The sequence below is a fragment of the Microdochium trichocladiopsis genome (assembly GCF_020744255.1).
Source record: "Microdochium trichocladiopsis strain MPI-CAGE-CH-0230 chromosome Unknown B0I36scaffold_10, whole genome shotgun sequence".
Taxonomy (NCBI): Eukaryota; Fungi; Ascomycota; class Sordariomycetes; order Xylariales; family Microdochiaceae; genus Microdochium; species Microdochium trichocladiopsis.
The window spans coordinates 1,719,214-1,738,706 of NW_025763553.1; the positions used below are offsets into that span (position 1 = coordinate 1,719,214).

The 19,493-nt window shown below is 55.6% G+C and overlaps 5 protein-coding genes and 1 non-coding gene across 6 annotated transcripts; 3 read left to right on the forward strand and 3 right to left on the reverse strand.

Moving 5' to 3' along the window:
- Positions 1 to 1,813: 1,813 nt before the first annotated feature.
- B0I36DRAFT_393532 (uncharacterized protein) lies at positions 1,814 to 4,928 on the forward strand (the record flags this gene model as incomplete). The annotated part of the gene is made up of 5 exons (XM_046161469.1): positions 1,814 to 2,737; positions 2,813 to 3,259; positions 3,339 to 4,368; positions 4,444 to 4,652; positions 4,674 to 4,928. The coding sequence occupies 5 exons, from the start codon at positions 1,814 to 1,816 to the stop codon at positions 4,926 to 4,928; spliced, it is 2,865 nt and encodes a 954-aa protein (XP_046007446.1).
- Positions 4,929 to 5,632: 704 nt separating this feature from the next.
- Positions 5,633 to 5,781, forward strand: B0I36DRAFT_t164. Its single transcript has one exon. It is a non-coding gene; the product is annotated as a tRNA-Leu (tRNA).
- Positions 5,782 to 6,369: 588 nt separating this feature from the next.
- B0I36DRAFT_334109 (uncharacterized protein) lies at positions 6,370 to 6,973 on the reverse strand. The gene has a single exon (XM_046155305.1). It carries the CDS (start codon positions 6,932 to 6,934, stop codon positions 6,704 to 6,706), a length of 231 nt encoding a protein of 76 aa, XP_046007447.1. The 5' UTR covers positions 6,935 to 6,973; the 3' UTR covers positions 6,370 to 6,703.
- A 2,453-nt stretch (positions 6,974 to 9,426) lies between these two features.
- B0I36DRAFT_30554 (uncharacterized protein) lies at positions 9,427 to 10,903 on the reverse strand. Its single transcript, XM_046152046.1, has 2 exons — positions 10,660 to 10,903; positions 9,427 to 10,575 (listed from the first exon to the last, which is right to left on the reverse strand). Exons 1-2 carry the CDS (start codon positions 10,794 to 10,796, stop codon positions 9,798 to 9,800), a joined length of 915 nt encoding a protein of 304 aa, XP_046007448.1. The 5' UTR covers positions 10,797 to 10,903; the 3' UTR covers positions 9,427 to 9,797.
- A 988-nt stretch (positions 10,904 to 11,891) lies between these two features.
- B0I36DRAFT_30560 (cleavage and polyadenylation specifity factor) lies at positions 11,892 to 15,562 on the reverse strand. The gene is made up of 5 exons (XM_046152047.1): positions 15,088 to 15,562; positions 14,929 to 15,026; positions 13,453 to 14,584; positions 12,727 to 13,393; positions 11,892 to 12,648 (listed from the first exon to the last, which is right to left on the reverse strand). The coding sequence occupies exons 1-5, from the start codon at positions 15,238 to 15,240 to the stop codon at positions 12,179 to 12,181; spliced, it is 2,520 nt and encodes an 839-aa protein (XP_046007449.1). The 5' UTR covers positions 15,241 to 15,562; the 3' UTR covers positions 11,892 to 12,178.
- Positions 15,563 to 16,658: 1,096 nt separating this feature from the next.
- Positions 16,659 to 18,539, forward strand: B0I36DRAFT_367677 (uncharacterized protein; the record flags this gene model as incomplete). Its single annotated transcript, XM_046159510.1, has 2 exons — positions 16,659 to 17,820; positions 17,878 to 18,539. The coding sequence occupies 2 exons, from the start codon at positions 16,659 to 16,661 to the stop codon at positions 18,537 to 18,539; spliced, it is 1,824 nt and encodes a 607-aa protein (XP_046007450.1).
- Between the last annotated feature and the right edge of the window lie 954 nt (positions 18,540 to 19,493).

The window sequence follows — 19,493 nt, forward strand, 5'->3', positions numbered from 1 at the left end:
GACTCATAGGTACATGTCCTCTGATTGGCTTACGAAAGCCAAAAGGCTCAACAGACATCCCAAGCTTAGCTGTTTCGCAAAACTCGTTGCACAAGCCATCAATGTCGAGTGGATCAAAAATGTACTGGAGAGGCCATTATGCGAGCACCACTGCTCTGTAACCACCTGCATACTTTTCGTGTCTTATGGGCAAATTTTAATATGAAACAGCACCTACACAATTTCTTGTCTCTTTCCAAATCCTCATGGTATTTCAAGGCGTTGAGCTGTGCTGCTGGGTGTTTGCTCGTGCGGCAATTCGTGTCCGCATTCTATGTAACTTGTATAGGAATGGTAATCGTCCTCTGGCATGGCCATTTTGAGCAAAGGCAGCATTGTAGCATTGTGGTTCAGCAATCATCCTAAGTTATGCAAATGCATCTTCCACTGTGCTGTGCTGGCCTCGTGCTGTCGTATCTGGTCTTCTGAGTTGCATTCTAGGCAGTCAGATGAATGACACCGCATAACCTGGACAATGATCCGCTTCACCCAAATGACCGAAGCACAATCGAAAACTGCCCCGAGTGTCAACGAGCGAGAGCAGGTGTGGCGTGCATGTGCAGAGGCTGCGGAGCCCCAGACCTCACGACGTCCTCACATTTCACATGCCAGAATGTCGACGACGAATCGTTCCGACGACATGCCACGAGCACCACACGATGTCTCATGCGTACGCTTTCATATGCAAATCAAAATTACAAGGCTCGATCATTCGGGACCGGTTGATAATTTCTGGTTACCTGTCTCTCGGATGAAGTGTACTTGCAGCCTGGCGAGGGTGCAGCCTTTCTGTACAATCCGACCTTGATGCCAGGCCACCAGTCTGGAGAAACCAACGAGAAGCAAAACGTAATTGGCATCGCTGCGTTTCGCAGAACAGCCAATATTTGCCATTGGTATGATTCTCCATAAACAATCTGCTCCGCATTGTCCTGGTTGTTTGCATCGCGAATCGGGAGACGGCCAGTTTCCACAACCATGGGAACGATGTTCCAATAATGCAAAGCTTACGTCTGACAAGCGTTCATGAAAGAGAAAGTCGAGCGTTTGCGTTCTGTCTACGACGGGAAGGATGATTGAGCCTACATGGTAGTAGTCTGATGTACACCCTGGAGTTGCGTGCGTGCAAAACGTCTTGATATGCTTGACTGGCAACTTGATCCCTCACTAGCTATCTCGAAAGAATATTTCTAAATGGTCTGCATGTTTTCTTGAATGGACTAACATCGTCGCCAAGCTTTATTCTTTAGAAAGCTCTGAGCATCTCTGTGAGCTCCCTTGAGTGTCCGAAGAGCATGACCCGAGAGCCCAAGAGCGTCCCAGCCGGCACGCCCTTCACCCCGGCAACGAACAAGACGCTGAGCACAAGACCTAACGCAGCGCGCAGCCCACGGCCAAAGGAGGAAATTTCATTGCTCCGTTTGCAATGACTTTGTGACTCTACCCCTCTTCCCCTCCAAGGTTTTCCTGGCTTTGTTCACCTGCAGAGTCTGCTTGCCTCCCATTGTTCCCCTCCAGGTCCTAGCAGCGCTGAATCTCCTTCACTGAGAATTCACAAAGCCTCGACAACTCCTCCATCCTCCACGGCCTCGCGTCCTCTTTCACTCTGCCCCCTCATTCGAGGACCTCAGCCTTCACGCGAGGCATCACCGTCTTCCATCGTCCTTTCAGCCTCTATTGCCCTCTCACTCTCCGTCGGCCCAACCCTGACCTCGCCGTCCTCCAGAGATTGAGAAGATCAACCCAGGCGTGCTCGGCCCCGAGTCCCGTCAACATGCCGGGACCTCCAAGCATCGCGAGCAGTGACTCGAGCGGTGGCGGCGCCCCGCTGCGTCCTCCTTCTGCGTCTAGCACTGACGATGACTTCATGGGTAACGAGTCTCTGTCTCAGGACGCGACCATATCGCCAAAGGAAGGTGAATCTGCTCAGACTGACCCCAGCAAAGAGGAACTTCCCTTCATGACGGCTTCGAACCATTGGAGCTTTCTGCCTCAGTACCACGGTACCACTTCGCAGCAGGACAGCCTTCGACGGACACCTCTATTCCCCATTCAGAGCCCCCTTGAAGGCGCATTCCCTCCCAGGGAGAATCTGTTTGCCCCCCTTGAACAGGACTTGAAAATCCCTCGACCCGTGCCGGCAGCGATGGACCCTGTGACGCCTCAGCGGGCATACGTACAGCAGGCTTTTGCCCAGCAGCGCAACCTCGCCGCGCCACAGCAGCAGCCTACTACAGACGATGAGGCAGCCCTTCTACAGGCTTCTCGCTCGTTTGGAAACTCTGAAAGCTCTCAGAGACCCAAGGTTACGTTCTCATTCCCCCTTGTTTCTGATGCTCATCATCCGAACGTCCGCCCTGGTCCCGACAGCGACTCTCAGCACGCTGGTCGTGGCAACCAGACCCAAGCCCATCTTCTGAACACTCAGACACCATTTCGGGCCATGGACCAGTTTGAGCATCACTTACTGCAGCTGCAACAGCTAGGCTCCCAGCCGCAGGCTTACTCGCTACAGAACTTGAGCCATGGCCAGGGTCATCAGCTCAATCAGATTCCTGGTAACCAAGCTATGGGTACTCAGCCAGTGACCATGAGTCAGATGCCCAATCATCAAGCGGACCAGAACGTGTATCCTCCCCCTAGCGGCGGACTTCCAGCCTGGCAGTCTGGACAGATGGCTTCTGCAATTGGCGATCAGGTAAGTGCTTACTTTTGTGAAGGTCATTCGATCCTCGATTCTGACAAATGTAACACAAACTAGTCGAGTTGGCAGAGAGTCGGAAACATTGATAGTCGTCTTCGACTTCTGAACCAGAACGTCACCATGACTGTTGGCCTCCACAGTGACCTTGGCATCAACTGTCAGAACACCACTCACGACATCAGTAACATGATCGCTAACACGGTTCACGACCTCACTCGTGAGCGTGACTCTGCCCGACAGTTGCAGGCTGAAGAAGCGAGTCGCTGCAGGAAGCACACCTTGGAGTCAGGCCAAGCGTGGGATCGCGAACGTACAAAGCTCAACCGCGAGCTCTCAGCAGCTACTGAGAACGCAAAGTTCTGGAAAGAGCAGACCGTCCGTCTCAAGACACAACTACGTAGCTCCCAGGAAGAGGTTTCAACCATGGCTGTTGACCATCAGCGCTTCAGAGAGCACCACACCCTCCTCCTTCGAGCTTACAAGAACCAGGACGAGGCCAACCACACCAAGATCCAGGTAAGTAGACATTTCCTGCGTATACAGCCTCAGCACTGCTTCGGAGAAACCTGGAATAACACATAACCCTCATGGATAGGGTCTGGAGGCCCAGATTGTCGGGCTTCAGGCAAAACAGAGTGCCGCCGGAAGCTCTCGTGGTGAGGCCAGCGCTGCTACGCCCCAGGCAGAGCCCAACAGCATGGCTCTGGTTCGGTTGTCAGATGTCAACCGCACTTCTGCTTCCTACAGCACGATGCCCTCTCCTGCTCGGAGCATCCCTGAGGCCCGTGGTCGAGCAGAGTCCATCAACACCGGTGATGCTACAGATGTCAACGTGAACTTCAACCCTGAAGCCCCTACTTGGCAGCCGGCGGCCAATGGCAAGACAGACTCTACTACTGACAACCCGCCTCCCCGCGCTCCGCGTGTCATGAGACTAACGGCTGCGGCCGCATCTGCTGCAGCTCGTCACCTGCGTAGGGCCGAGGCCAAGGAGTCCTCCAGCCAAGCTTCGACTTCTGCATCTGCATCTGCTTCCAACGACACTGAGCAGGCTCTTGTACCCCTGTCCACCACCACGCGTACGGCTCAGGGCATCGGCCACTTCCAAGATACTTCTCTCCTTGATGCTCGTTACGCTGAAGCCTTTGGAGACTTCCGACCTGTCACTGCCAAGTCCGAAGCTAACGGTCAGAAGGTGATTACCTTTCCCCCGGCCCTTTCCAAGAATCTTGTCGAGCAGCTCTGGGCTCAGGCCCGCCTCAAGTCCTCCTGGGGCCACAACGACCTGAAGGCCGCCCTCGAGCACATCTACGAGGTCATCAAGGGCTACGTGGTCCGCTGCCACGACGATGAGCCTTTTGTGGTTTCCGACACCAACTTGGTGCTTGATGACCCTCATGTATGGGAGTACATGACTAAGCTGGCCATCATTGACAACCAGCATGGCTCCACACACATGACGTATCTCTTGAATGAGCCTCACTACCGCCCCTATGTCGTCCAGCGCATGATTGTGGACTACATCTTCAAGAAGATGTTCAGCCCTTCCATCTTCCTGGGCTACTCTGCCGACATGGACGGTCATCTAGCTGCTCTTCACCACCAGATTGTCTCCATGGGATCGTGTAAGTCTTATTATTACGTCTGTCAGAGCTCAAAGTGTTGTCGGACCACGGCTGACGTCTTCCCCTCTCCCATAGTGAAATTGAGCTGCAACGACGCCAAGGCTCGTACCCGTCAGAAGGTCATGGAGGACCACGCGAAGCTTGCCCGAACCATCCTCGGACAGCCAGATGCCGCCACCTTCCGCCGTGCCGTTGTCGACAAGCACGCCTACCTGCTGCTCAACCTGGTCAAGTCCATGCGCTGCCAGAAGGTCGAGGAGAGAGAGTGCCTGCGGCTCATCAAGGTCATGTGTGGCGCCGTCTAGGAGACCGCCACCAAGACATGGATCAGCGGTATGACTGTCCACTACTACTTCCCCGACTGCGGCACCAAGTTCCAATACCCCGGAATGGAAGCCCTCAATGCTCGCCAGGTCGGCCGCAACGCGCACCAGCTCCAGGCCGCGCAGTCCCGCATCGCCTTTGTGGTCACTCCGACTGTGACCCTCCGCGACGAGCGCGAGAAGGGCAGTCTCAAGACATACGGCATCCGCAAGGCTGAGATTCTCATCATGAAATAAGGTAAGTGCATTCTGTCTCTGGTTGTGGCTGTGGCTGTCTCATTGTCTTCTTGCCCTGACTTCCTAGTGTTTACAGCGCAATGTCTTCCTGCTTTCTTGGGACTTCCACACTTGAGTGGCGATAAGCAAGACAACGTCTTATCATCGAGTTCCGAAACAAGCTTGCGCATGGTGTGATATTTCGTCTTCCAGACTGAAGTTCGGCATGCATACATAGGTACTCATCGTACTTACAATAAGTTGGCTGTCATGTTCAGCACAGCACACTTGTTTCTTGCACGGCTCTCTTGAGAGCAGTGAAGATGTGAGAGTAGTGGGGGGTTTTCTTGCACAGGATATCTGACTGCCCGTCTAGGGGCCATTTGTGCAGGACTGGAAAAAAAGAGGCGAGCAGGGAGAACGGAATCGGACATTTGCAGAAAGCTGCACCAGGGTCCATCAGAGTTGGAATTCTCCATGTAACTTAGCCATGAGCAGGGTTACGTAGACAAAGACCTTCATAGACCTTGCCTTGCCGCGTGGCGATTTTGCACGTGCTGGTTGGTGGTGAACCTCGCGTCAAAGGCTTCGCAAATGGATACTGTCGTAATATTGAACCCCCCACGGGCTCCGTAGCGACGAGCCCATCAACCTTAGCACCTAACAACGCTGGACCAGGCTCGTCAACAAAGCTCAGCAACCATTTCTTCGCTGCAGCAAGACCCGGGAAGATGGCCGAGCGGTTATGGCGCTGCGTTCAGGAACTCCCCCTCTTCCACACACCAGGGGAAGAGGGAGACCACAGACCTGTTCAACGAGATGATAGTATTTCGCAGTGGAGCAATCCTCGTGGGTTCGAATCCCACTCTTCTCATCCTTTTTGCCGTCCTGGTGCGTGCACAAGGGTAGACATCGTGATGTTGTTCTGTTGGAGTTGCTGTTTTGCTGCGAGAGTGTGGTGGTGGTTGGAGTGGTGTCAAGCTTGTTGCAAGTTCAATGCGCGAGTCTGTTGAACAGGGCGCGGTGCTAGTCAGGCAGTATGCCTACTCGTCTGCGTGCCTGCCTCTGACATTCATTTCAGATACCATGGAAAGCCAGCTTATGATCTTTTTGTAGATGGCTGGGCACGGGTCCAGCAACACACATGAGTGAGTTTTATAGTGTTTGGCATGGCTGGCAGACGTTGTGGTTGACACCCAAAACTCCCTGCAGCTCTGGCCCAATAGACGAGTGCAGAGCCCAGCCAGCAACGGAACAACTCAGCCTTGCCAAGGACAAGGCATAATGCATCCCCTCCCCCCTTCCTGTGCCCGCCCTTTATGGTGACCGCTCGTGCGAAACCGCCAGGTCCGTTCCTTTTCAGGTCTCAGGAAAGGCATCAGATGATGACTCCAGGAGGCTGCCGCCACCCTCGGGCTCACAGGGCTGCTCGCCAGGATGCCACAAGCCACAACAGTCCTGGCGGACCTCGCAACACGGCTCTTTCCAACAACCTGCACCACAAGCATCGCCCATGGCACGACACAAGACGCCCAGATCGGGCACAAAGGCGGCGTCTACGCCGAGCCGCTCGACCCGACCACCAAAGAGATTCGGGTATTGACTGTACATCCTGCTCCGACTGCAACGCCAGGTTGGACCAATACTGCCAAGGGAGATCAAGACGATAGGGACCATGACACGATAGTCTGTTCTCTTGCCACGGCACGTCTTTATCCAGCTGGCAACACCATTGCGGGCGGAAAGGGGGCCGCTGATCCACGAGATGCTCATCCGCTACACTTTACAGCACTCTCCTATGTTTGGGGCGACCCGTCGGACCCGGTGAATATCGTAGTGAATGGCACAATGATGCCCGTCACGCGAAGCCTTGCCCAAGCACTTCGCCACCTCCGCCGGACTGCCGTGCGTGAGGTGTTGGACAGGCTCTGGGTCGATGCGCTGTGCATCAACCAAGGTGACGTGAGCGAAAAGAACCACCAGGTGCAGATGATGGGCGAGATATACAGCACGGCGACATTGGTCATTAGCTGGCTCGGCGCAGACGTTGTCAGCAATGTGCTGCTCCCTCGTGATACTGCCAGCAGCAGCAGCAGCAGCAGCCGCACCATACTTGACAGGAGGAGCGCAGCATACGCCTTTGACCTCGCTGGCCGAGTGGCTGCCGCTTCTCGGCGAGCTACAGACCGGCAGGATTTCTCGGCTCGGTGGCTCGAAGAGTTTCCTGCCCTGTGGCAGACACGACGCAAGACCGTTCCCATCAACAGACCTCCCCGCAACAACGACGAGACCACTCCCTCGGGAATAGGCCACTACTCGCCACCACCAAAGCGGCAAGACACGACCAGGGTAATCACACAGATGCCTCACTGTTTCAACGCCTTCAACGCCTTCCGCAACAACAAGCTCTTCACGCGGGGCTGGGTGTTCCAGGAGAGCGTCCTTGCCCCAAACGCAGTGTACTTGTGCGGCGACAGCGCGATCAGCGCGGACGAGCTCCTCGAGTGCGACAGCGCGCTGGGTGAGCTGCGTGAGAAGCCCGCGGCGGACCTGCCCAAAACCATATCCGTCCGCGACCTTGCGGAGCTCCGCAAGCCGGGTGCGTATCAGTACTTCAGCAACCTGCAATGGATCCGTACTGCGCGCGAGCACAAGGGCACAATATCACTCTACCACCTGCTCTTGGGTAACTCGGGATTGTTTGTGACTCACCCCTTGGATAAGGTGTACTCGCTTCTCGGCGTCATGGCACCGCTGCCGGATGGTCTTGGTGCCATACAGGTCGACTATGCAAAGTCACCAGCCCGGTTGTTTTCAGAGGTCGTGGAGATATTCCTGCATCAGCAACGAGATCTGCACTTTCTCGTGCAGGCCGGCCTGGGAAATGGTCTGGGTGTGGCGCAGAGACAGCCCGGTCTGCCTTCATGGGCACCCGACTGGGCGGCGCTCACGGCTGCGGACCACCTCTCGGCTGCGGGATGGACTGAACGTGCAGTGCCGAGAGGCTTTGATACTGCATTGGCCACGTGCCTACCCGCCGAGGGGATCCTCAAGGTCTTCGGCTTCAGCCTTGACATTGGCGAGCTGACCAGTTCAGGCCGGCTAGATAACATCGACGACGCGATTGATCTGCTGTGGGAGACACTGGAATCGAAGAGAGACCAGCCATACCCAACCGGCATACCACGAGCGCAGGCCATTGTCAGACTTTTGATGGAGATCCATTCAGCGGGCTGGGGTAACACCTTAGAAGTGCCATCGCCGTACACGATCGAACAACAAGCGGAGTTGGCTCATCTCGACGCAGAGGAATTCGACTGGCTGGATAGCACCTATCAACCGCCCTCAGACTCTTGGTACTATACTGGCTCCTCCTCGTGCTCGTCCTCGGCAGGGACTCTTTCCGACTTTGACGACTTGATCAGCGAAAACGAACTCTTGGATCTAGAAGACGACTCAGACTCACACATGAACCCTTCACCAACGGATATCAGCGACATGCTCCTCACCATGGCGCACAGCGTGCTCACCTCCCTCCCGCCCTTGTCCCCCTCTGAGCCGCCAGCGCCGGCGCCGGCGCTGGCCACCACCAGCGATCCCCCACACTCCGCGTCCTCGCCCCCCTCCACCATAAAGAGACCCCTGGGCTGGGCTCCCGAGACGCGGTCCTTTGCGTCGTACTTCCAAGAGCACTTCCTCGGCGCGGGCGCACCGGTAGACGCGGAAGAGCTTTACAAAACCACGGGGTTTCCCTACGACCGCTGGCGCAAAGCCATGGCCAGCGACTCGAGATACTGGAGCCGGCTCCAGACCACCTGCTCGCGGGGCCACTACGTCGTCGAGACGAGCCAGGGCTACGTGGGACTGACGACGTGCAACGACGTTAAGCCCGAGACGGACATCCTGGCGGTGCTGCCGGGATTCCGGTATCTCGCCGTCCTACGGCGCAGGCACCAGCGAGGACCAGGCGAGGAGGAGGAGAAAGGGGAGGAGAAGGAGGAGGAAGAGTATGAGTATGAAGACGAGGCGCAGGAGTGGACGTTTATGGGCTCGTGCAAGATACTCGGGTTCATGAAGGGCGAGGCGTTCAGAGGCATCAACGGGATAGACGATCTCTATGCTATTGGAAGAGATTTCGTGCTCCGGTGATGTCGTCGGCGGCTCGGTAGTTCAAGCGTTACAAAGGGGCATCAGGACGACAAGATGGTCTGTTCAGTTCGTGTAGAGCCCACGCTTTCTCCGTCATGAAAAAAGGGAAGCAGCAATAAAGCGTCAGCTGTCGGTTATCGAGTACGGAGAGCGAAGTCATCAAAGGATGTGGTGGTCTGCAGTTTATATCCGCGAATGACTTTGGATTCGGTCAGAGCGTTGGGTGTATCTGTACTCATGCACAATGGACGTGCGCATTACGAACTGGGCGAGTTGTCTTGTCTTTAAGTCGAGCGGTATACGTGTGATTTCGTGTTTCCAGCAAGCTATTGGCATCAGACTCGCACAGCTCTACTCAGAATCATGCCAGGCTCTGTCGGTGCCAATGCTCAATTAATGTGTCAGATATGCCTGGCAAGGATGTTCACCGCAGTTTATTGTTATGATTAAGTCTGTCGTCCTGTGCAGAGGCTTTCGGAAGCCATTCTCTAAGCAATGTCTTCTTGTGGGTATCCTTGAACGCCTACTCGGATGCATCTCTAGTCCTGGCCGTTGTTGCCGTAATGAATCCCGAATGAAGCATCCCGAAAGCGCCCATTGCACCAGAACTCCTGCTAAGCACCATTCAATCCGGTGGACCTGCAAGGCTCCAAGGTCTCAAGTCGCAGTATTAGGTGCTTGCATATATGCTGGTTCCCCTTGCCTAGAGGCTCTCAAACAAATGTCCGACCCTGCGTCGCATCAAGATCGACGAGTCTCTACACGATCGAGTCTTCGGACTACAGCACCGAGGACGACCTTGAGAACTGTTTCAGAAGTAAGCTGTGTGCTGGTGTGCCTCCCCCGAAGGAAACTGGTGCCGGTCTTGGTGAGATCAGGTCTGGCATCGAATGTCGTCGTGTCAACGATGTCCCGCATGCCGGCGTTGTTGCCGGAGCTGAGCTGGTCGTCCATATCCCGGAGAGCCTTGGTTGCTTCTGGGTCGTTTCCCACCTGGAAGAACTGGATTCCGACCTGGTATAACGGCGCATCCTTGTCGTCGAGAATCTTGGCAACCTTGACAATCACCTGGTCTGGCTCATCATTCGGCGCTCCGTCTGTGATGACAATGATGTTGAGCGGCTTCAGGCACGTCTCGTCGCCGGTTTCATCCACCTTCTTCTTGTACAGGTTGGTGTATGGCCTGAGAATGTACCAAAGTCTCCTAGCTGTAAGCGTCCCATTTCTAGGTTGCACCTGATCGAATATGCTCTGCACATGCTTGGGATCTCTGACGCCGCGATAACCGGTGCCCGCCGAGCCCTTGGCACGGTCCTCTGGCTGGTCCGTCTTGTGGTTTAGGAAGTAGATGTCGACGCCATCTTCATCGTGAGCCGTGCAGATAGGCACAATAGCCTCGAGCACCTTCCGCGTCTCCTCCCACCTGCTGCCACGCATCGAGGCCGAGTCATCGATCAAGAAGATGGTGTCAAAGGCAGACAAGAAAGCGTGCGGGTCTTCGCCTGTGGACGCCGAATGGCTAGTGAGACGAGGATGAGCTTGAGACGGGGACGAAGGAGGCAAGGACGATGCCGGAATGACTGGCGATGGCGGCTGGACGGACCTTGTGGCTTCCGTGTATGATGGAGGGGGCGCCAAAGAATCGCTCGGAGCGGCTGTGCTGGAGGGAGTGGCATTTGGTCTGCGGAAGGCCCTGGAGAACATCGAGGAGATGGGCGACTTTGACTCTGGCTTGCCCATCCTCACGGCTTTGGGGATGGGTGCTTCTTGTCGGTAAATGTATGAGCCTGATGGACGGTCAGAAAGGGGAGATGGGAATGGAGTCTACTTTGTTCTGGGAGGAATGATGTGTGGGAGGAGGAGAGCGGTGTCGACGGCAGGAACGTGGAACGAGAGGTTGCCATTTATCAAGTCATGTTTATTGGCGTTTGTCCTTATGACAGCGACTGACTGACTGACCTTGAAACTGCCTCGCTTCTGATGCAACAGTTGCAAACTGTGCTCGTGTCTTTGTCTCGGGAGTAATACACTGTCACAGAGCCTTTAGTTGTCCCACGCTTGACCCTCACAGGGTTCTTTATAGAACATCAACTTCAGCATTCCGGAGGTTCCACAGAGGGATGATGCCTGACGAGGCATTGTTGCGGCTCCAGAGCCGCGCCAAGCTCGTCTCGCGACGGAGACGGAGACGGGGCTGAGTCGCGCTGTGCCATCTCTGTCGACCTTCTTCTTGTCCGTACTGTAGTACCTGGGGTAAATATCGCACGGGCGCAACAAACATCCAGAGCCATTGTCGAAGCAGGTCTGGAGCTGGCTGATGTTGCCCCCCCATTGGCGGCTGTGAAACGAGGCGCAGCACCCCCCACATCCATGGATGGTTTCAACCCTGCGGCAAGGTACTCACAAGGCTGATCAATCAACCGCAAACAACGACAGGCACGCATGCACGCGGTAAACAAAAAGGACATGTTCTTGGCTCCGATTCGGCCATGTCTTCTTCACTGGCAATAGGCTACCAGAGCCGCATGCGCTCTGGGCGTGACGATTGAACCTCGCGAAAGTTTGTTAGCATGTTCATTTCTCCACTTCGACAAGGCGCAGCATGGCCCCAAGTTCCCCCATGGAAGAAGGGACGAGGGCATGCCCGGAGACTTGCCCTATTATTTCGCCGATAGTGGCCGTCCGTTCCGAGCACAACAACTGAGGCTTGTGCCAGTCTCTATCCCCTCACTCCATCGATTTGTCCCTCGTCGCTGCAAGTTATTCTCGTGGGCCGTGCATCGCGTAATGGACATGTTTCAATGATGGACTAGAACTATCTGTTCTTGACTGACTATCTCGAGGTGATACATGCAGGAGCGTGTCTTGCGGGCCGCCTGTCAGAATTAACAAAAAAAAAGCACTGAAGTCATGACGATGTTCGCGAAATGCGTGAGCATAAACAGCATAATTTGTTCCAGATGATGAGAGCTTCTTCTATGGTCTCTCATGCTCTGCCCCTGATATCTCTGTGCGACTACTTTAATCATGTCGCCATGTACATGCCCCATTGAGCTCCAAGCCGAGCCTCAGCAGCGGCTTTGGCTACTTTTCGACCGCGGCGTTGAGCAGCACAAGGAAATTCAAGCCCAAAGCGGAGCCGTAACCTCAACAGCGCGCTCAACGACCGCCTTGACACGGTCGGCAAATACTTTCTGGGCGCACTCGACCTCGAGGTCCTCCAGCCAGACCACCGCCGACATTTTGTCAACCTTGATGGCGACTCCCGGCACAGGAATTCCCAGCTTGTGCAGCCGGTCGAGCTCCGCCTTCTGGCGCTTCTGGAGCCTCTCCTCCTCCTCGTCCTTGTCTTCAGCTTCGCCCATCTCTGAATCAGCTTCTCCCTCTTCTGTCTTTACGACTTTGGTGGTCGTGGAATCGCCAGTGTCGCCGTGTGTCGCAAGCTTGGGTAGTTCTACTGGCGAGACGTTGTCCTTGCCGAATTGTGCCTCCAGGAACATGAAGAGTCTATCGAGACGGTCCTCTGGAGTCGTGTTGGCGTGCAGATTACGCGTGGGAAGAGCATGGGTGTGAGAGTGCTTGCTCGATGACTCTGTAGCCAGCACTGGTTAGTCACAGTTATAGCCAGAAAGGAGCTTCTCTCCAAGATCACGGTGTCTCGAGCACTTACGTTTCACAGCAGCGGGGCTACTCTCGGTCGATAGGAGCACCGCCATGACAGCATCAGCAATGCCATCGTTAAGCATGTTGCCCTCCCACTCGAGCTCGACTTCGCCATTACTGCGGTAACGCACAGTCACACAGCCCATCACGAGGTATGCAGCCACGGGTTGTGTGACTTCCTCATCGGCCTCCTCCTCCTCCGAGCTGATCTCCTTGTCACCACCATTCGTCGCTCCCCCATTCTTTTCCTGACGGTTCTTGGACTCGGGCAGTTCTTCGATGCTACCAAATGTACCCTCCAGCGCCCATTTGATCAGGTCCAGGCCGGCGGCGCTCAGTGTGAAGCGCTGCCTGCATGCGATTGTGGATGTGGTCAAGCCTGCATACTCGCGGAGGTCCTCTGGATCCATGAGCGACATCTTGAAGTCGTTCTGCACAATGACGCCGGAGACGAGGTCTGCCCCATGGTCATCTGGTGTCGGCAGCAGCTGCGGCGGCGGGATCGAGGCCAACTTTCCCACAACCTTGGCGACCTTGTCTGTCTTGAATGGGATCTTGAGCTCCTCACAGTTCCGAGGGCTGAAGACCTTGACCTTGTCGACTTTATTGGCGTTGAGCGAAAGCAGTTTGGACTTCAAGCGCATCATATTGTGTTGCTCGCCATGCACCAGGATCTGCAGTTTGGTCAGTAATCAGCAGCAACCGGTTACATGACACCAGAGGTACAACTTACCACCACTGGAGCCCCGACTTCTTCTATAAAGTCCTTATTCTCGGTGCCGTCCACGTGAGCTGCAAAAGAGTATTCGGCAACACTGCACCTTCGAGGAATCAACACCTTCTCAGAGTCGGCGCCTGGCGCCCGGCGAATCGCATTGGTGTTGCGGGACATGACTGCCTGGATCTGGTCGGGCTCTTGAACAATCTGCTTGGCCATGGTCCCTTCGACGCTGTAACCCGTGATGATGACTCCGTTCTTCTCGTTGGGTGCCCACCTTTCAAGCAGCTCTCGACTTACACCATTCTGAAGCATACCAGGAGCGGCAAGCATTACACAACCTCCGACGTCCTCGAACCTGTCAAGGCTCTTGAGCGACCGAATGTATTTGAAGTCCCACGGGCCTCCCCGCCCAGCAGCGCCACCTGATGCCTCGGCTTCAGCCATCCTCTCGCGAAACAAACGCTTGATGTTATCGTTCATTGCTCCCACATAAGTCTGGTACACCAGCATACACTTGCGCGCCAGGTTACTGGCATAGTAGATCGGGAATTTCTGGTACTCTTCGTGCTTATCCCAAAACTCGTCGAGAATGAGGAGCAGCTCCTGAGCTCTGCCCAATGCAAAGACAGGAAGCAGTGCGCGTCCACCACGATTGAGAATGCTGGTGATTGTCTTCATCAGGGCTTGTTCCCTTTCCATGCGTGGAACATGGGTGGACACGCCGTAGGTCGACTCCGTGATAAGCACGTCGATTTTCACACCTCTAGGTACCTCGGCGGATACCAAATGCCGGTCATGTTCTCGCGAGTAATCCCCAGTGAAGAAGATCTTCAGACCAGCAATCTCGATGAGATACATGGCTGCTCCCAGTACGTGGCCAGCCGGATATGGTGTGATTCGTATGGACGAGATCGTGTGTGTTGTGTGGTAGTCAATCGCCTCAATCTGAGGAAATGTGTTGAGATGGTCCTGTTCTGTATAGACAGGCTGCGACGTCGGGTTCGAAGATGTGTTGCCCACGCGGATGCTGTCCTGGATAAGCCACTTGTAGATGGCTTTCGTGGGATGTGTCATGAACACTCGTCCTCGGAAGTTCGTCTTCGCCAAAACGTATGGCAACGATGCGGCATGATCAATGTGGAAGCTTTTTCAGGACACGTCAGCTCTATATACATCCAAAGCGCGCTCAGGCACTGCCCATCGTGTAGGAGTTCGGGATCAGGAGGTCACGGTGCTCGACCAAGCGCGTCAGGAAGCCAAGGGAAACAACTTGTATTGATAGCTGATGTATCTATCCCCGAGCCGGGCTGCGAACAGAAGACACGCCAAGTGCGATGGAGGCATGAGCGCGAATGACAGTTATAAAAAACGTCGTCTCGCAGCGCAGGAGCATTCCCGCAGATTCCCATCCAGCCGACAAAAGAAAGTTGCACAGACATACAAGAACGACAGCATTTGAGAGGGCATTTCAGAGGCACGCTTACTTACTGTGTAATGAGAAGAACATCAACAGTGCTCAGGTCAAAGTCATCGAAAAAGGGCAAGGCAGCAAGGCCATCGTACGCAGGGTGTTGACCAGCATCAAGCTAAGGATTTATCAATGTCAGCAACGCGCCGCCTGCTTTGTTTCAAGACATTATGACTTACCATCACCGTCTTCCCCTTGTATTGCACGATATGACAGGACCTGCCGACTTCATTGCCACCTCCCAAGCAGAGAAAGGTCAGTTCATCCGAGGGGTCGACAGGCTCGTCTGTCACAGGCGTGGCCATTGCCGCAGCCTTCCGCTTGGAAGCCATCTTGCTAAGAGCCGCCTTTTCTTCGAAGTGAGTCTAAGATATAGTTCTCCAGCGCGTAGTACGAGACACGCTTGGATATCGAACGCGCCTTCGGGATGAACGCGATGTCGAACACGGTGGATTGTACGCTGTGTTGGACCGTCAACGCGAATGTTGCTGCTACACGACCTCGCTGGACGTCGCAGTCTATGGATGGTGCATAGCGAGCACTCGAAGTCACCCGGCGGGATCTCCGAAGAGAGACAAAGTGCAGGGGGTGCAGCGGATGCGGCGCCGTTGTCGCGTTGATGGCCTGGTCAGTACTTCACGAGGCAGCGTGGTGTGAATTGCAAAGGCAAGCTCGATGCTTGCTAGTGGAGCTTGGGAGCATGACTAATGCCTGCGGGATCGAGTACCCGACGCATGGAGCACGCACAGTAGCTGCCGAGCCACAACGAGGCGTGCACACACGGTGCGAAGCAATCGAGTCAGCGTGGCTGTCGAAAGAGCTCCTTGGCTTAGGTAAGGTGAGCAGGGTGCGTGCTCCCAGCCCAATCTCTCCAGCTCTCCTTGGCCTACCTAGTCCAGGACGAAGGTGGAGACCGCGCGGGAGCCGCGAGCAACGCCTGGACGGGACATTTTCGAGAAGGTCCTTCCCAACTGCCAAATCACCAAGTCTCACTCGCGCCGCGCCCAACTATCGAACCACAGACTCGCGCCCCTCCCCAGCATTCGCTCCGCCTTCGTTCACGCATTCTTCGACTCCGCAGCTTCTCGCGACAGTACCTTCGACCTCGTGACTACCCACGAGCGCGCTCTACACAAGTCCCGACGACGCGTAGCCCGACTGATCTTCCTTGGCGATCGAGCCGCCTCTGATGAAGATTCCTCAATGGATGGATGCTCCTGATTATCAGAACTAGACAGGCGCTGTGCCTGCCTGGCTTCTAGTCGCCCACAGGCGCCAGTGCGCGCTGCGTCACCGATACGCGCAAGCAGTAGTTGGCCCTGCGCCGTGCGCTTCATTCAGGGTCTCTTCCTCGCCGTTCCATCGAGTCATCTAGTCGCACACGGAATCTGCGCCGACACCATCCCTCTGTCTATGTCTGCTGAGTAGGCGGGACATCGAGCACTGTCGTCGCGTGAAGTCAGCCATCGTTTCGACGCGCACCAGGTCGTTCAACACACGACAGCCACCAACCACTTACCCTTCCATCATGTCGCAACCACCCTCTCAACCAGAGGCAGCGCCTATGCCGCAACAGCCCGCTTCTCTTGGATCGCCATCAATAGGGGGGCAAGGCGCGAACTCGAGCCTTGGGATGCCGCCGAACAAGAAACCCCGAATTTCTCCTGGCCCCCCCTCGCAGCCTGGGTCGCCTTATCCCGGGTCGCAATACAACAATGTCCCAAGTCCTGGTGTGTCGACCCCAGGCATCATGACCCCAGGCGCTGGCGCTCCCTCGCCAGTCAATGCGCCGCTCGCGAAGCCGCCTGGACAGCCGGGAAATTACACATCACCATTTCAACGCAACGGTTCTGCGACGCCAGTACCGACACCAATTCAGACACAACCGCCCTCGCAAGCACCTTCTCAACCGCCTACACCAGGACCGACGAACAGCGGCCTGCCCATGCCAGTTGCTTCAGCCGGACCAATGCCACAACCAACGGCGACCACACCTCAACCATCTACACCGAGCGCGCTCTTGCCTACACCACAGGCTCCCCCTAACGCGCCATACACAAACGCCACGCTGATGCCCATTCCATCGCCCAGTACTCCAGCACCCATGAGCGAGATGCCACCTCCGCCTCTCAATGCTTCGGCCTCCTTCTCGGCCGCTTCGCAGGCCAAGGCTCCAACGAAAAGCTACGCATACGAAATGGACGACATGTTGGCAGGAACTGGAATCAACTTGGAAGAAGAGCAGGAGCTGATGAACGAGTTCGAAATGCGTGAGGGCCTGGGCTCCCACCGACCTGGCGGGCGGAAAACACTATACGGCGCAGGTGCTGCCAACCAACCACCAGAGGAGTTCGACGCTAAGACTCAGGAAGAATTGGCTGCGGAAGCTGCCGACAAAGCTTGGAATGAAGCTGCTCATAGGCTAGCAGTTACCAGGACGGTTGAGATCACGAGCCATCTGCTGGATCCCGGTTTGTTACACCGGAGAATGGCAGCGATTGCATCCCGCAACAACCTGAGTCTCAACCTGGATCTCCGCTCTGATGGCAAGAGCCAATATATGGGTCGCCTGGCAGCTCCAGATTCCTTTCCAAGGCCTGCAATCAAAGTATCGACAGCTAAAGCAACAGACGGCACGATTGTTACCACTCATGGGTCGTTTATACCGAAGGAGGCATTCCTGGTGGACCAAATTGCTCTGCTCTCGATTGCGACCCGCGAACATTTAAGGGGACTTCTCACGGACGCCAACAAAAAGTCTATAAGCCGACAGCAGAAGACCCACGGGGCAGTACCTCCTCCATGGACACCGGCCGCTTCTCCCGGCCCGGCAGCCGCCAATGGTGTTGCAGGTGCAAGCCCGGCAAGCGCAGGTACCAGTGGCATCAGTCCAACCACGACCTCAAAGAAGAGTAAACGGCCTATTGCTTCCATGCCTGTCGAGATATTTTGCTAACAAACATAACCAGGACCTGTGGAAGCGATGAGCAACGGACTGCCCACGCCAGTATCTGATGCATCTCCCACAGTCAACCCATTGGTGGAGGCAATGCGTGCGCTAGGCAAAGCCAATCGCAGTGCCGAGGAGGCGCGGTACAAGAAGCGACAGAGGCGTCTGGACCAAGCAAACAAGAAAGAGGCTGGTGCTGATGGCACGCGGGCTGGATCGGCTGCCCCTGGTGCCGAGGCTGGGGAGACCAAGGCACCCACGAAGAAGGAGGCAAAGAAGTCGGCCAAGATGGCGGAAGCCAGCAGCACTACGGTCAACAACACCCTCAGTCTGTTTGCTGGCGGCAAGAAGAAAAAGAAGTATTCTTGGATGGCGGGCGGAGGTGCTGCAAGCGGTCCTGGCACGCCGCAGCCACAAGTCGGAGGCGCGCCAGGCACACCCGGCGGCGCGAACACGGCCTCACAAAAGCCCAATAATGGGCCGCTGACACCGAACCCGAATCCGCGGCATTTGCCGGGTGTCTGGCGAGAAGATGGACCGACGGGCAAAAATATTCAGCTGCGGGACTGGATTCTTGTCTTGGAAGACCGAGGGCAGGACATTGTCGCCCTGCAGAAATTGTACGACAAGCTGGACAAGTCTGATCTGGGAGACAAGGTCGGAGCCGATACAGACCCCTAGTGCCGTCAGACCAGGTGGCAGAGCTCGGGAACCAAATTCGACCTGGGTCAGCAATTGAAAAAAACAAAATTAAAGAGTCTTTAATGCGAAGGTGACCAATACCCAGCCTGATAGAGGCAGCAACCAGGTACAGAGCTGCACTGTTCTGCAGGCCTCCTCAGTTTACACCCCTGTGAGTTGGAGGTGGTGCATCTTGTATAGGGCACTGGCCTGCGGCATTATGCTTGCATTGGAGACGGCAGTACGATACGATGATATTACTATCTTTCTACTTTGGCTCTGCTGGGTTGCTTTTCGTACCACACAGCGTGGCGTTGGCATTTACCGGAGGCATATTTGGCGGGGAGGATGGTAGCGGAAGCCCAGAGGGAGGGACCTTGGGCATTACTTGAGTATCTATAGCCTGCGCCGCCTGGATCGAAACCTGGTGGACGAAGGTTAGACAGCACGGCGCTTGCTGTGAGAACAAAAAGTCGACGTATTCCAACACCCTATTATTCGTTGCGAGCCCCAGAAGAGATGCTTGCTGCTTACCTTATGGTAGTCACAAACCTCATCCCTCATCGTATTGATATATGTGTGCACTGGTGGTTTTGGCTCGTTCCGGACGTCGGAAGTGGCGGTTGGCTCCACTCTGCTCCGGTGTCCGGGGCACCTGCTGCCCGCGCCCGCCCGTCCTCTCAAGATAACACCGTCGACTCCGACTACACTGGCCACGGTTGCCGTGACGTCCCCACGTACCTGACGAGTTGCTCACCTCCAGCTTCAGCGGGCGTCCAAACGGAGATGCACATTGCCAGGCGTCTGCTCTTCCGATCCACACACTCGACATTGCGAACTCCCGGGACCAACATGATTGTCAAAGCCGTACGTCCCTACCACATCTACCACAGAATCTCTACAACCTCTGGGATTCCTGCGAACGATGCGCTTGCAGGCGATGGGTCGGCCCTA

Coding starts and splice junctions, on each gene's coding strand:
- B0I36DRAFT_30554 (XM_046152046.1), bottom strand. CDS start 10,796: ATGGGCAAGCCAGAGTCAAAGTCGCCCATCTCCTCGATGTTCTCCAGG. Junction 10,576..10,659: donor TCATACACGGAAGCCACAAG/GTCCGTCCAGCC, acceptor TCGTCTCACTAG/CCATTCGGCGTCCACAGGCG.
- B0I36DRAFT_334109 (XM_046155305.1), bottom strand. CDS start 6,934: ATGACCAATGTCGCCGTGCTGTATATCTCGCCCATCATCTGCACCTGG.
- B0I36DRAFT_30560 (XM_046152047.1), bottom strand. CDS start 15,240: ATGGCTTCCAAGCGGAAGGCTGCGGCAATGGCCACGCCTGTGACAGAC. Junction 14,585..14,928: donor GATGTTCTTCTCATTACACA/GTAAGTAAGCGT, acceptor GTCCTGAAAAAG/CTTCCACATTGATCATGCCG. Junction 13,394..13,452: donor AAGTCGGGGCTCCAGTGGTG/GTAAGTTGTACC, acceptor ACCAAACTGCAG/ATCCTGGTGCATGGCGAGCA.